The sequence below is a fragment of the Perca flavescens genome, chromosome 3 (assembly GCF_004354835.1).
Source record: "Perca flavescens isolate YP-PL-M2 chromosome 3, PFLA_1.0, whole genome shotgun sequence".
Taxonomy (NCBI): domain Eukaryota; kingdom Metazoa; phylum Chordata; class Actinopteri; order Perciformes; family Percidae; genus Perca; species Perca flavescens.
In genome coordinates this window covers 43,857,553-43,871,881 of record NC_041333.1, presented here as the reverse complement: position 1 = coordinate 43,871,881, position 14,329 = coordinate 43,857,553, and the positions used below count along the sequence as shown (strand labels likewise).

The window sequence follows — 14,329 nt, the reverse complement described above, 5'->3', positions numbered from 1 at the left end:
TGGCATTTCTTTAAACCAATCACAATCGTCGTTGTGGGGGCGGGGCTAAGCTACGGTGCCTCTGCTAAATAGTCTCAGGAAGGAACTTGTTGGTAGACACACACACACACAGACACACACACACAGACACACACACACACACACAGACACACACAGACACACACACACACAGGATGGATGTATTTAGCTAGACAACCAAGGAGATGTAATTATTATGTCATGCTACTAGCTAGCTACTAACTGTATTGATTTATGTTTGACATGTTTCAGTTTTTACATAAAGGTTCTACACTCTAAGAAGTAATGTGTTAAGAATGACACAACATGTGTTGAATTTTAACACATCTACAGAGTGTGCTCAGGGACAACACATGTTGTGTTAAATTCAACACAGCAAATGTGTAAACCACTTTTACACATTTGCTGTGTTATGCAGCTTAACACATGAATGTGTTAGTTCTACACATTGTGTGTAAATCATGTGTACACCAGATACACACATAAAAGTGTCAGTTGTGTGTAAATTAATTATTGTTTCCTTTAATATAAAAATAATGAAGCAAAAATACATTAATTAGTCATTTATTTAAGATTTCATTTTAAACCCTTTTTAAAAAGCATTTTTTTTTCAAAATTTAACAGGCATTACCTTAATCTGTAATACAATATGAACCAGGCATTACATTCATTTGTAATACAATATAAACCAGGCATTACATTCATTTGTAATACAATATAAACCAGGCATTACATTCATTTGTAATACAATATAAACCAGGCATTACATTCATTTGTAATACAATATGAACCAGGCATTACATTCATTTGTAATACAATATAAACAGGCATTACATTCATTTGTAATAAAACATATATAACACAAGTACAAAAATCCATGTTTTTAAAGTAAATTCTGAACATGACATCATCATCAACAGAAGCACCTACAAAATCTTATACCTCGGATTGAGATAGAGCTCTTCAGTGCTAAAATTTGACATAATGTCAAGAGGCCTAACATCTGCAACATCATCTACATTGATCATTTCAAAGTCTTTTGTTTTTTGCACAACATATGCATATAAATGCTCGTCAAAAGTACTTAACTTCAAGTACTCTGATGAGGAAGAAGAATACCCTCCCTGTGGTAAAACATGAATGATCTCTCCAAATAAGTGCTCCCGTGATGCTGTGTCTTTAATGGCAGCACCGATCCAGTCCTGTACGTGTGGCCATTTACAGTCAGCGAATGTGTAACATAAATGATGCTACTCATTGTGAAATCAGTGTGCAGGGCTGATTTAAGTCCCTCCAGTATAACAGCAGCTTTCTTTAAAGCACCAATGTTCACAGGAAAGGCATTGTCAACATTGTATTTTTTACAAAATGGGTCACCAAGCTTGAAATTGTACATTTGTTGAACCTGATGTTTATAAGCAAGTGTTTTGGCAATATTTTTGAAATTGCATACCACATGCGCTTGCCTTTTCATTGGATTATGCTTTGACTCAAATCTCATACACCACAAGTGAGAAAGAGGTCCAAACAAACACAGCATTCTTGGATAGTGTATCATAAAATGGTGCTTCGGAATTAGATTTTGGCAAAACAACTTCTTGTAAAGCGTATGGTGATCTATGATGAGCTGCTTAAGAAACACAGCAAGCCCAACACTGACAACAGGTGCAAAGATAATGCTGCAGATTTCCCTCAACAAAATGAACAGATGCCAAAACTGGTCTTCTCTATTAATGAAATCTCCCACTAAAAATGGTAAAACTTGCAAGAGACACCACATTTGGGAGGCAGTTTGCCTGACAGCATTTTCAGAAGATCTCAAGTTGATAATGGCACTTGGTTTGTTTTTCTCATTCATGTAACCAGAGTCAAAACCAGCAATCCTGTGATTAAGTTGCTCTAATGTGAAAAGCTTCTCTTCATAAATGAAGTGGCGCAACAACAGCTTCACTTCCAAAGGAGCCACACCCTCCAGTACATCATGCATTATGTCCACACATGTATTTTCTGTTACATGGAAATATTGCAGACTGTTCAAACAAGAGTTCCCTTTAACACCAGTTGAGCTTGGATCACAGAACCTTACATGTTGCTCATAGTTCTCCCTGTTACGTTTTTCGACATTGTCTTCATCAAACACTGACTGTATTTCCTGCTTATCGATCAAACAAAACTGGCAACATTTGTTTGCAGAAAAGCTTTCCACATAACCACACAATGAATGTATTGCCAAATTATCTGCTGTCAAAATTGAAAGTGTTCCATGCAGCTTTTGAGTTTGTCCATTAACTTCAACTTCTATACCAGAGTTTTCAAGGACTCTGATGTCCTCAAGAAGTGGCTCTAGTATCTTACCAAGCCCATATTTCTCCCTGTCGATTGAATTAAATAACACACATAAGTGAATGTGAGCTAGGGATGAATTGCATTCTGGGGGTAAATTCCGTAGAGTGAAGTATACAGCACCCACTTTATGGATTTTTGTTTTGGAGCCCAGAGGATTTGTTGTCTCAACATCATCATAATACAACTGAATTTGCAGGGATTCTGGATAAAGTTGGAATAGTGGATGAGTAGAGAATTGACACCCGTCACTATAGTCTCGCATCATGTTGTCATTCCTTTTCTTGCTTTTTAAGTAGACATTTTGCAATTTGTCATTACTAAATAGAAATTTGATTGTTTCAAGTATTGGTACATACTGACAAGTGTCTGGTGCCAAAACCTGCTTCATTTGTCCCTGTTTCCGTACAGTATCTGCCCTGTGACCAAGGAAAAGTTCCTTTGGCTTGACAAGATGAAATTTTTCTGAAAAATGTGTTTCATTTTAAAAGGAGTGTCTATGTCATCAAACATTTGTTTGGCACTTTCAAACTGTTCCATTAATGGTAGCACAAGTTCATGGTCATGTGGTACATCCAGATTATTGAACACTGATGAAACCGAATTTTGTAATGTAGCTACAGTTGTTTCCACAAGTTCTTTAACACAAGTTACAGTTCTTGTTACATCCATTAATGTTACATTTGATCCAGCATACATTTTTGCCACAAATGAGGCTGCACTGTCACTTGAAGAAAGAAGTTTAAACCCCTCAGAAGGCTCAGCTATGTTTTCCTCTAGAGTTGTTGTGTCGATGGTCCCTGTGGAGTCAGTAAATGTTGGGAAGGTCTGAAGAGAAGGTTCAGCAACTGTGGTACTTCCTATCTGGTGCTCTCTAGAAAGGTGCTTGGTAAATGAATTAATGCTGTGGTATGTCCTTGGACAACCATCTTGGCTGCAAGTAAGTGTGAACTCCAATCCCTCTGACAATGCATGTATTTCACGAAGGTGCCACATCAGTTTCTTTATCTGTGTGAATCTTGACGGACATTTTGGACAACTGTACATTTTGGTGGGATCTAATTAATAGACTTGACTTTTGAAATGAGCTCCAATACCTTTGCTCTCCTGTTTGTTGACATGGGTAAGTCGTAAATGTACTCGACGAATGAGAACACAGAGCTGAGCGGGGCTGGGTAGGCCAGGTTGCATACCCAGTAGAGCTTGAAGAGCTTGTCCACAGCACATGCCAGGCCTTCATCCAAGGGAATAGCAATCTTGTCAGACTTGCCCACAATGACATACTGCTGTGACCCTCCCCTTAGATGACCAATGCAGACTAGTTGTGGCTGTGTGCTCTGTGCTGGATCCTGGGATGTATTGTAGAGGGAGGCAATGGTACTTCCTGCCTAAAATTAGAATATAGAAATAAGTAAAGTTAAGTTCAGCACATGTCGCAAACTAGCTCCTTATAATTAGTTTTGTACATGTTAATATTTTATTAGTGTGCATGCTGACACAGCATTGTCTGTCTCTCTGCTTTTTCCATCTTTCTTGGAAATATTAATGCAAATAATTTCTTCTTTAAAAGGAACAATGTTTAGATATAGATGATCTATTGGCAGAAATGGAAATATTCACAACTATGTTTTGATTCAATTTAATGCTTTTAAGAACTCAAGATATTCAATAACCAAATATGAATAATCCATTTTTTCTTATTTAAGCATAGCAGGTAAGTATAAAGTAAGTAAGTATGTGGTCCTGTGCAGCGGTAGATTTTATGTAGGAATATGGTTATTAGAGTGAGTTAGGCTAATCTAAATTTTGCTAACAGGTAAGTGCAAGTATAAAGTCTGTATTAGGTTCAGTGGTAAGTTTAAAGATTTTACATTAAAGAAAAGATTACCCCTGCACACTTAACTCCAAGCCACATATGTTTTATGACATTGTTGTCAATAAACTTAAATGGCTTTTTCCAAACTGCTTTCTGATAGCCTTGCACCTACATAATGTGCATATAACTCTCCTTAAAGGAACACACCGACTTATTGGGACTTTATCTTATTCACCGTAACCCAAGTCGATACAGACCCTTCTCATCTCAGTGCGTGCTGTAACGCTGTCGGACGTCTCCAGCGGCATCAGGCCATCACATAACATGCAGGTGAATGGTTCCACCTAACCTACTGCTCCCAATAAGTGACAAAATAACACCAACATGTTCCTATTTACATGTTGTGATTTATAGAGTCACAGCGTGTACAAAAAACAACGCACCATGAGACACAGCCATCTTCTAACTGCAAACAAACCGAACTATATTCATTCTGCTGCTTGGGCGGAGGAGACAGGCTTGCTGCAAAGCAAATCACTCCGCCCAAGCAGCAGAATGAATATAGTTCCCGTTTGTTTGCAGTTAGAAGATGGCTGTGTCTCATGGTACGTTGTTTTTTGTACACGCTGTGACTCTATAAATCACAACATGTAAATAGGAACTTGTTGGTGTTATTTTGTCACTTATTGGGAGCAGTAGGTTAGGTGGAACCATTCACCTGCATGTTATGTGATGGCCTGATGCCGCTTGGAGACGTCCGACAGCCGCTACAGCACGCACTGAGATGAGAAGGGTCTGTATCGACTTGGGTTACGGTGAATAAGATCCCAATAAGTCGGTGTGTTCCTTTAAACAAATTTAAATCAGAAATGTGGACTATAATGACTTTTAAGGCCTAATATTCATAAAATTGAATTTAAGACAATTTAAGGATGTGCAGACACCCTGTCGAGGATTATCAACATTAACTCAAGATTCCCATCAAACATACCGCACAAAATCAACGAGTTGTGTAATCGCAGACTTGACGCTACAGCGGCTTGCTGCAACTGGTGGAAGGAGATGAGTAAGGACAACCAACATAATGTAGCACTTCTCATCTGCAAACAAGAATCGGGGTGGGTGTGGTTGGGGAAGAAGAGAGGTAAACATAAGCATATTAAATAATTTTGTGGAAAAATTGAAGAAATTAAATGTAACAAAAATACCATCAGTTTGGTCTTCCATCCCTTCAACAAGAGATGCAACATCACCCTTCTCCCTGGCGGCAACAGCTTTCAGCTTCGGCATGATGCTGGCCTCCCACCGCCTTAGGAACAGGTCCCCCTTTCCTTGATGCATTTTACCAAACTCTGTATCAAGCTGGGTGGTTGCAGTGGACAGAGACACATAATATATAAGCCTCTTCAATTTATCATTACCGTATTTTTCGGACTATAAGTCGCACTGAACTATAAGTCGCATTTATTTAGATTATAAATACAAGAGTTATTCAACTACACAATAGCACACAGAACAATACGCTGAATACGGTAGGTGTCCGGTATGTTAACGTAACACATTAACAGTTATTGAACTATACAATAGCACCAGAACAACTAGCTAGCAGGGCGTGGAGCATGGAGGTATTAAAAGGCGTGGAGACGAAGCTGCACCGTGAACGAGCCCCTCCAGACTCCTTCCTCCAGCTCTGGCCATCTTTCAGCCCACGATTAGCCGATTAGCTTTCTTTGTTTTCTTCATTGCAGTAAGAGTCACCTTTTCACCAGTCTCACTCATAAGTTTCTCCCTCATCTCAAACTTTCTTTCTGCTGCTCGATTACTGTTTTCGGGGCTGCATATTTTACTACCTGCAGTTTGTCTCTTTTCTTTCTCAGTTGTCTTTAGGAGCAGCGTTCTAGTTGTCACAAGCCTAGAGCGCCCTCTCGCGGCTGTAGACGGTAATGTTTTCAGTATGAATTAACATTTAAAAACATGTTAAATTATATATATTTTGATATATAAGTCGCACCTGACTATAAGTCGCAGGACCAGCCAAAGTAGGAAAAAAAGTGCGACTTATAGTCCGGAAAACACGGTACTTGTTTATAATTGCTTTTAATCTACATGTACACATAAGTTTGATTGCTGCATTCCGGTTTAAGCAAGGGGTACAAAAAGACACCTACCAGTGTTGGTATATCCAAGAAGCGTGGATACTCTTGCAAGATTTCCTCCATGGTGGGGGAATGTTTGGATATCCACGATCTGCGCCAGGTGAATGTTTTCTGCATCGCTGATTTGATTGAGGACATGTTTTCTGCAGAAGGCCTCAGCCTTTTCATCAGGTTGATGAACTCTCTGACTTCGCTGCCGTCCCCTTCATCCTGCACAGAACTTGACATCTCTTCAACATCTCGGCACCTCTTGTGCCAACTGTAACGCCGCTGGCCTTCCTCTAGCTTCCGGCGGATATTGCAAGTCTCATCTCCAAAACCCAGAGTGTGATGCTGGATCAAGAAATGCTCCTGAGATTTAAGATGGGAAAAAGACATATCAAATAATTTTCGGACCGGAATGGAAATTTCAAAACGGAAAATACTGGCTTTAGCATTGTTGTCAGAAAAGAAAGTATTTCAACCTAGCATGTTTCCTTAATATCTGATGACATATTGTGGTCATTTTATGATTTAAAGGAATACGCCACCGTTTGATGAAATAGGGTTATTCACCGTCTCCTCTATATTTAAATGCATTTTTGTCTCGGTGCATGCATTGTCTTAGTCCAGCGGCACCGCTGCTAACTTAGCTTAAGCGTAATGAATGGAATCTATAGTGACCGTGTAGCATGTCGCGAGTAAAAGTGACCCCAACAACAACATCAACAAAACCTCCTTACTTCTTGTGGCCTGCGTGTTCAAATAAAAATAGCAATGCAGATTAAGACTAGATGATTTCCTAGGCAGATATTGACTGGGACTATATTTGGTGGAAGTAGACTACAGCCAAGCACTGCTCCTCGGGCACAGAGATATCGGCAGCGCACAGGGCTCTGCGGCGGCGTAAAGTCACTGTTTCTGGGTTAGTGGACGGGCAGTGGCCCGCCGAGCCCCGCAGAGCTCAGTCAGGGCAGCGGCGTTTGGTTGTCCACTAACCCAGAAACAGTGACTTTACGCAGGCTGCAGAGCCCTGTGCGCTGCCGATATCTCTGTGCAGCCTAAAACAGTAATCGAGCAGCAGAAAGAAAGTTTGGAGTGAGAGAGAAACTTGTGAGGGACTGGAGAAAAGGTAACTCTTACTGCAATATAGAAAACAAAGAAAGCTAATCGGCTTATCGCGATTCAATGTGCTTGTCACGGTGCAGTTCGTCTCCACGCCCTGGTAGTTGTTCTGTGTGCTATTGTGTAGTTGACAGATGAAAAAAAAGGCTGTTTTTGGTCTTGGATTTTGTGAAATTAATTTCTAAATAAATGCGACTTATAGTCCAGTGCGACTTATATATGTTTTTTTTCCTCTTCATGACGCATTTTTTGACTGATGCGACTTATACTCCGGAGCGACTTATAGTCTGGAAAATACGGTACATATTGCTCCTTTAAATAATTATTACAGTTACAGAATATCATTGAATGGAAGTAGAACTGATCATCCAATGTGTTTTATAACATTCTTGATTATTTCCCTGTTTCAATATTTAAGCATTGCACACCCATAGCTAGCTCTACCCACTTTTCAACTAAGCAACTTTATACTCACAAAGCCTTCTCCTCTGCCATCAATTTGGACTTTAAGCGATGGGAAGATGGTGATGATGTTCTTTGCAAGAACCACCTTTTCAATAGTGGACGGATAACTAGTGGAACAAACAAACAAACAGACAACAACTCATGAGACCTTTTTCTCTTCTTTTTAAAAATGACATGACAAGTCCTTACTGTCAAATGTGTGATGAAAAAGCAACTGTTAACAAAAAATGTGCCCTGTATCAAGCAAATGAGAATGTCTGTATACTTTATCCCCCCATTGTAATGTATACACTTACGACATTCACAATTACATTCAATGCACATATGCTGTACATTTTTAAAATAGTCCAATCATGACAAGTGGGCTTATTCGTATAACCATTCTTATAAGATACAAAAATAATATATAGTTCATGTTCATATACTGTACTTACAATCCATGCTTCTCCACTAAGTCAGAGATGCAAACTTTAATGAGTTTCATTCGGGTTTTCTCTGTAACAATGGCCTTAGTTTGGAGTTCATCAAATATTTCTGGAACTTGCATTTCAAGCAGAGGCCTCAGACCAGCCTGCTGATCCGGCTCCTGTGTAGGCTGAACAGATAATTAAGAGCAGAGCAGAAGTTAAGACTCTCTGTCTTCTCTGTAGTCTGTCTGACTCCTCTGAAACACAATTTGACTAGCTATACACATGATCCAAAATAAATTATGGTAAAAATGTACCTGCGTTTGACAGACTTCTCTTGGGACAGTTTGAAGATGGGATGCTTCTGAAAAGTGCACTTGGAATCTGTCAAGGTTACTTATCTGCACACTACTGTCAACATCAGTAAACTCTTGGAAATCTGTGTTAAATTTTAAAATCCGGTCAAGGACAAATCCCAATTCACTTGTTTTTTCCAGAAGCTCTGTTGTGCTTTGGACACTGTAAATTTTTCTTTTCAATTCATTTCCATTCTTAAAAGTAGTTGCAAGAACTTTCACAGATTCCTGCGGCCCATGTCTCCCTTCCTGCAAAAATGAAAAAAAATTAAAGTACAAATCTAATTGATTGTGATATTGATAATTGTACTAATTGCAAAGTCAAATGTGATTAAATATATAAGATTCGCAGCCTCTGATTCGCCATTTAAGGGAAATGTAACTTACATTTCACTCCACGGTTTTCTGCACTGCACCTCTTAGGATACTGTTGTGATATCATGTTAGACATTTTAGGTAAACCATTAAAGCTGAAACCCATTTCACATTTGTGAAAGCTTTATTGTATTTATGAAAATGAAAAAACTGAGATTTCACTGCTTTTATCACATTGCCCATATTGGACCAGGTCCAGAATCAAAACCATGATAGTGCCGATTTGACAAGTCTAGGTATAGTGGACCTGGTCCAATCTGGACAGGTGAAAAAAGCTGTGAAATCGGACTAGTCAGACCCTCATTCACTCTCTCTCTCTCTCACTCACACACACACACACACACACACACACACACACACAAAGACACAGATGCACGCGCGCGCGCGCACACACACACAGACACAAATGCACACGCACACAAAGAGACAGATGCGCGCGCACACACACACACACACACACACACATATACGTTAAATATGGTCTAACGTTACTTGTGTGGGGGGGCAGTAACCTCCCCCCCCCTTTAATTTTCATAAATAAACAGCTTTAATGCTTTACTTAAAATTTCTAACATGATTTCACAACAGTAAGAGGAGCAGAAAAGCGAGGAGCGGTCTTGAGCTCAGAGGCTACAAATCTGTCACCGTCTAATTATTGACGTTTTTCGACCGTTGGTACTCCGATCCCGTTTACCAGATTTCATGCCGACTTAACAGAAGCAAAGCACTGTCTTACTAAAATGTCTCAAAATTAGTTATACATGGTGTCATTTTTGGTAATTAGCCGGGTAAAAATAAACTTCAAAATCCCAATGGAAGTTTGGTATCGCCAGTCATTAGACGGCCCCTGAATAAGACTAACGTTTATCTTTTTATGATTTAACGTTAGTTGGCAGATTATATAGCTACATGGCAAATTTACCTTTACATTTTGGTTCGATGACAAGTCTCCAGCTTTAGCTATATTCCCAGTTGAGATTACTGTACCATTTAAGGCAAAAATAAAACCGATATGAGAGCCAAGTATGAAGGCTCCGGTAACGTTCAGGAATAACGGGTAATAACGTTAACGTTCGGTAACCGTCAGTTAACTTCCAGCAACCGACCTAAGACGTTAAATACTGTGGCTACAGATTATTAAAGTTACAGCACTGATATTTTGATTTTAAATTAATGTACGATAGTTGCGGCTAGCTAGCTAGCTAATGTGATGTTAACTAATGTTAGCTAGCTAGATCTAACGGCTCTAAATTCTTTAAACCCTGACATTGCCAGATAACTCAAAAAATATCGTATTTGTCAGATGATCACCAACTTCCAGACGCTTCGAAAACGTCGAGATATTTGCATTATGTTAAGATAAAATAGTGCTTACCGTGGAGTTTGGAGTCTCGATCCTAACCCTTCTCCTTGGAGAGGACTGTGGCAGTTTTCTTTAGCGACTCACTGTGGCGCGAATATGGATGACCGCGAAAAAAGGATGACGCTGTTGCTGGGCAGAATTCAGATTCACTGTCCAACACATCAACTGTGTTAAGCCTTTTTACACATTATTTACACATGTTTTACACTATTATGTAGAAATCCACACACAATGTGTTAAATGTGTAACAACACGTTTTTGTGTGTCATTTTTTAACACATCTCTTCTAAGAGTGTATGAGCAATTATCTTCTGAACGGGATCTTCATTGACTGACACAGCAGAGCTAGCTAGTAGGTTAGCCTGCAGCGTTGTGAACAGAGCGTGTGTTAATACATCCATGGCTTTATCACACTGTATTTAAGTTACAAACAACATGTTCCTTATATTAAAACATATTATCTTAATTTAAGATTAATACTGAAACTTTCACTCATTGTTTTGTTAAATTGCAATAACTTCTCTTTTTTTTATCATCTATTCATCCATCACCTATCTTCCGGCTGCATGACATCTATGAAAATATTTTATCTGGGATTCTTGTGTGCAATATACAATAACCTATACCTCACAATGAGTTAAAATCCATGCATGTATTAAAACCTTCTGTTGAAATTGTATGCATAATGTGTAAAAACAATTTCAACTAATGCTCGTTGCAAGTTACATGTACTCCAACATTTTTTGTCATTAAAAAGTTGACTTTTGTCTCAAACTTTTCATGGAAAAATCGAAAAGCACAAAAATAATGTTCCACAGCACTGGTGTACACTCATGCAACTCCCCTGTATAGCCTACTATCTATTGACTTCAGAGGAAGACATAAGCACCCACGGAAAATACCGAGCACCCACTGAGCACCCACGTGTGCCAGACTGCCAGTACAGGCTCCATTCATTCAAAATTAAACATTGTGCTAAGTGGAGCGTCTGTCATAATGTGATTGGTTATGTCGCTGCCAGTCCCCTGCTCCATATCCTATCCACCAATCACAGCGTCTCTTGGATGAAAACACCTCCATCCCCCCACAGTGCGTGCATGTGCGTTAAGGTAATCAGAGTGAGAATTAAATGGACAGATTTGTTATTAAAAAAATCAAACCTACATCTACCACCAGTGCAGAGAGTTCAGAGCTGATCGCGGTTGAAAGGCCTACCCCAGAATCGGTTACTGCGCGCTGCATACAGCGCACGGTCGTGGTGCTCCGTCAGATCGGCGGTAGTTGGTGGTCTAGTTACCCCAGAATAGGTGATTGTGCGCTGGATACGGAGCACCGCGAGCGACCGGTCTAGTTGGTGGTCTAGTTAAACTTTCAGTTGAAACTTTACGGCTTTATTATCCAGTTAATAGTGTGTTTGTATCCGTTTCCTAAGGTCCTGAAATGCAAAAAAAAATTTGTTTTTGTTTTAAAGAGCATGCGCCCGTGAGCACCCACGGAGGAAAACACAAATCGACGCCTATGGAGGAAGACATTGTGCTTCTATATTTACCTGACAGAGAACATTGCAGAATCAGAATGTAATCACAAAATATCACAATTAAAATGTGGAGTAATCAGACATTAGCGTCATGGACTCATGGCAACGCGCTACCCACCCTGACCCGTTATGAGAGCTAAACAGCACATATATCTGCATCATCAACCACCAGAAACGGACTGCGCGTGTGTGTGTATGTGTGTGTGTGTGTGTGTGTGCGTTTGCGCACAGAGAGAGAGAGAGAGAGAGAGAGAGAGAGGGAGTTGTCTGTTGTCGGATCGTTAGGGACTTTAACATTTCAGCAGAAGTGTCCATTTCTATACAGGTTTAGTGGCTTGACAGTTAACAGCTCACAGCAATTTAATAGGCCTACTATAGCAGGAAAAGAGTCAGATAGCTGATGTGCAGGTAACCTCCCCCCCCCCCCAAACACGGACACACATACTGGCTTTATAAGATAGAGAGCTTGCCTATAAGTGACATCACGCTCTGTCTGCACTTGTTGTAGCTGGTTGTCCTTAAATTCGGGAATTGTCGTTTATTCAAAGTCAAAGACAGTCCAAAGTAGTGCTACTTTGGACATTTTTGTGGGTCTGAGGTGTATGTCACATTTTCGCTGCCAAAGCTCCGCTGCTCTCTCTCTCTCTCTCTCTCTCTCTCTCTCTCTCTCTCTCTCTCTCTCTCTCTCTCTCTTTGTCTCTGCTGACTCAGTGAGCAGAGGCCGAGAGGCAAGCGGCTAAAGCCAATGTGTGCTTCTTTTACCGATATATATTTAACGATAACTTTGATAACTTTGCATTTCTTATCGAAACAACGCCAAACTTGGCACTGTACTTACTCGTGTCCATAGCAAGAAACCTGTCAAGTTTGAAATCCATCGGACTAACGGTTCGAGAGATATGCGCATAACACACACACACTGGCAGAAAGAAGTTCCTGGAATTATAGATAGATTTTAATACTTTTCATTGCGTTTCCCGTATGCTTACGAACAAAATGACTTAAACTAAGTCGTTACACAAACTATAAAGAAGCGCTTTTTAATTCGGCATACATGAACCACTCCCATATTGATCCAATCGCAGATGAAATTAAGTAGGCCTATAAATTAGGAGTCCGTCAGACGCACTGCGGAAAATAGCAGTCTGGAACAGACCTTTCGGCGGCACATTTTTACTGAATAATCAATAATAAGTCAATTAAACATTAATGACATATAAAAATGAATGGATGACGATTAATGGCCTAAGATAAAGACAGAAAGTATCTTACCGGGTTTAAAAACGTCTGTCTCGGGATTGTTGCAGACATTTTCGGAGCAGAAAAGCAGCAACTTGAAGCTACCGTAGACAGTATATAGCCTATATAAACTGGACCAATAGACCCCGTGTCTCTGGACGGAGACCAGTGAAGGATATCAGAAGTCTCTTTTTGCGGTGATCTCTTGCTTTACTGCGCAGCCTCCAACTGAGAGAGACAACGTAGATGTGACGTGAGCAACGTGTCTGAAAGTGTGAAGTCTTCTGGTAGCTGTGAGAGAGAAATCTCAATCATTCCCAATCTTACAGAGACGGAGAGCGTAGGTATATGTAAGGAGATAACATAGACACAGGCTAATTACTGATCACTAACATGCTAGTTAACATTAGTAATTACTGATCACTAACATGCTAGTTAACATTAGTAATTACTGATCACTAACATGCTAGTTAACATTAGTAATTACACCTAAACAGCTAATGGAAGTCCAAACTGCCTGTGAGCTTCTCCTGTACTATACCTCGTGGTTATGACCCAATCGTTAGCCTACGGAGCCATAACGTGAGCTACAAGGTAATGGAGCCTTTTATACATTGTCGTGTTTCTTTAGAAATAAACAACGGACAAATAGAGTCTTTAAACGCTTCAGATGTCAATTCAATTCAATTTTCTTCATTTTTGAAAGGGGACAGTGAACATTAATCAACACTGAAACAATGTAAATGTGCCCGAGTTAGCTCAAAAGTGCTAATTTTCATCGGTAGTCATACATTATGGTTAATAAATACAATTCCAGTAAAATACTTATATAACGTTTAAATGCACACAGATAACATTAGTGCCCACAAGTTTGGCTCTCTACCAGCCATTTTTTTGCATTCTTTTTGAATGAAAAGAATGACAAAGACTCTCTAATAGTTGCCGGCACGGTGTTTCATTGCTGAACTGCTCTTATACGGAGAAGACAGGCTGACCAAAAGCTGTTTTTCTCCGTGGGATGATGCAGTCTTCCCTCACTGCCCTTCTAGTGAACCTAACCTCACTGGATCTAAAATGTATAAAATAACATAGCGGAGGAGGTGCTAAACCATGTCTAATTTTATAAATTAAACAGATATTTTTGAATTTA

The 14,329-nt window shown here is 39.7% G+C and overlaps 1 protein-coding gene and 1 long non-coding RNA gene across 3 annotated transcripts in view; both read right to left on the bottom strand.

The window, feature by feature from the left end:
- LOC114553369 (galectin-8) overlaps positions 1 to 13,285 on the bottom strand; it is a 24,798-nt gene extending 11,513 nt beyond the window's left edge. For both annotated transcript variants that reach the window (XM_028574642.1, XM_028574643.1), the window contains exon 1: positions 13,213 to 13,285. In XM_028574642.1, coding sequence (XP_028430443.1) covers positions 13,213 to 13,251 — 39 coding nt within the window. In that variant the 5' untranslated portion in view covers positions 13,252 to 13,285. The remainder of the gene's footprint in view (positions 1 to 13,212) is intronic.
- LOC114553370 (uncharacterized) lies at positions 7,856 to 10,799 on the bottom strand. Its single transcript, XR_003692300.1, has 4 exons — positions 10,416 to 10,799; positions 8,627 to 8,914; positions 8,337 to 8,497; positions 7,856 to 8,009 (listed from the first exon to the last, which is right to left on the bottom strand). It is a non-coding gene; the product is annotated as an uncharacterized LOC114553370 (long non-coding RNA).
- Positions 13,286 to 14,329: the final 1,044 nt, after the last annotated feature.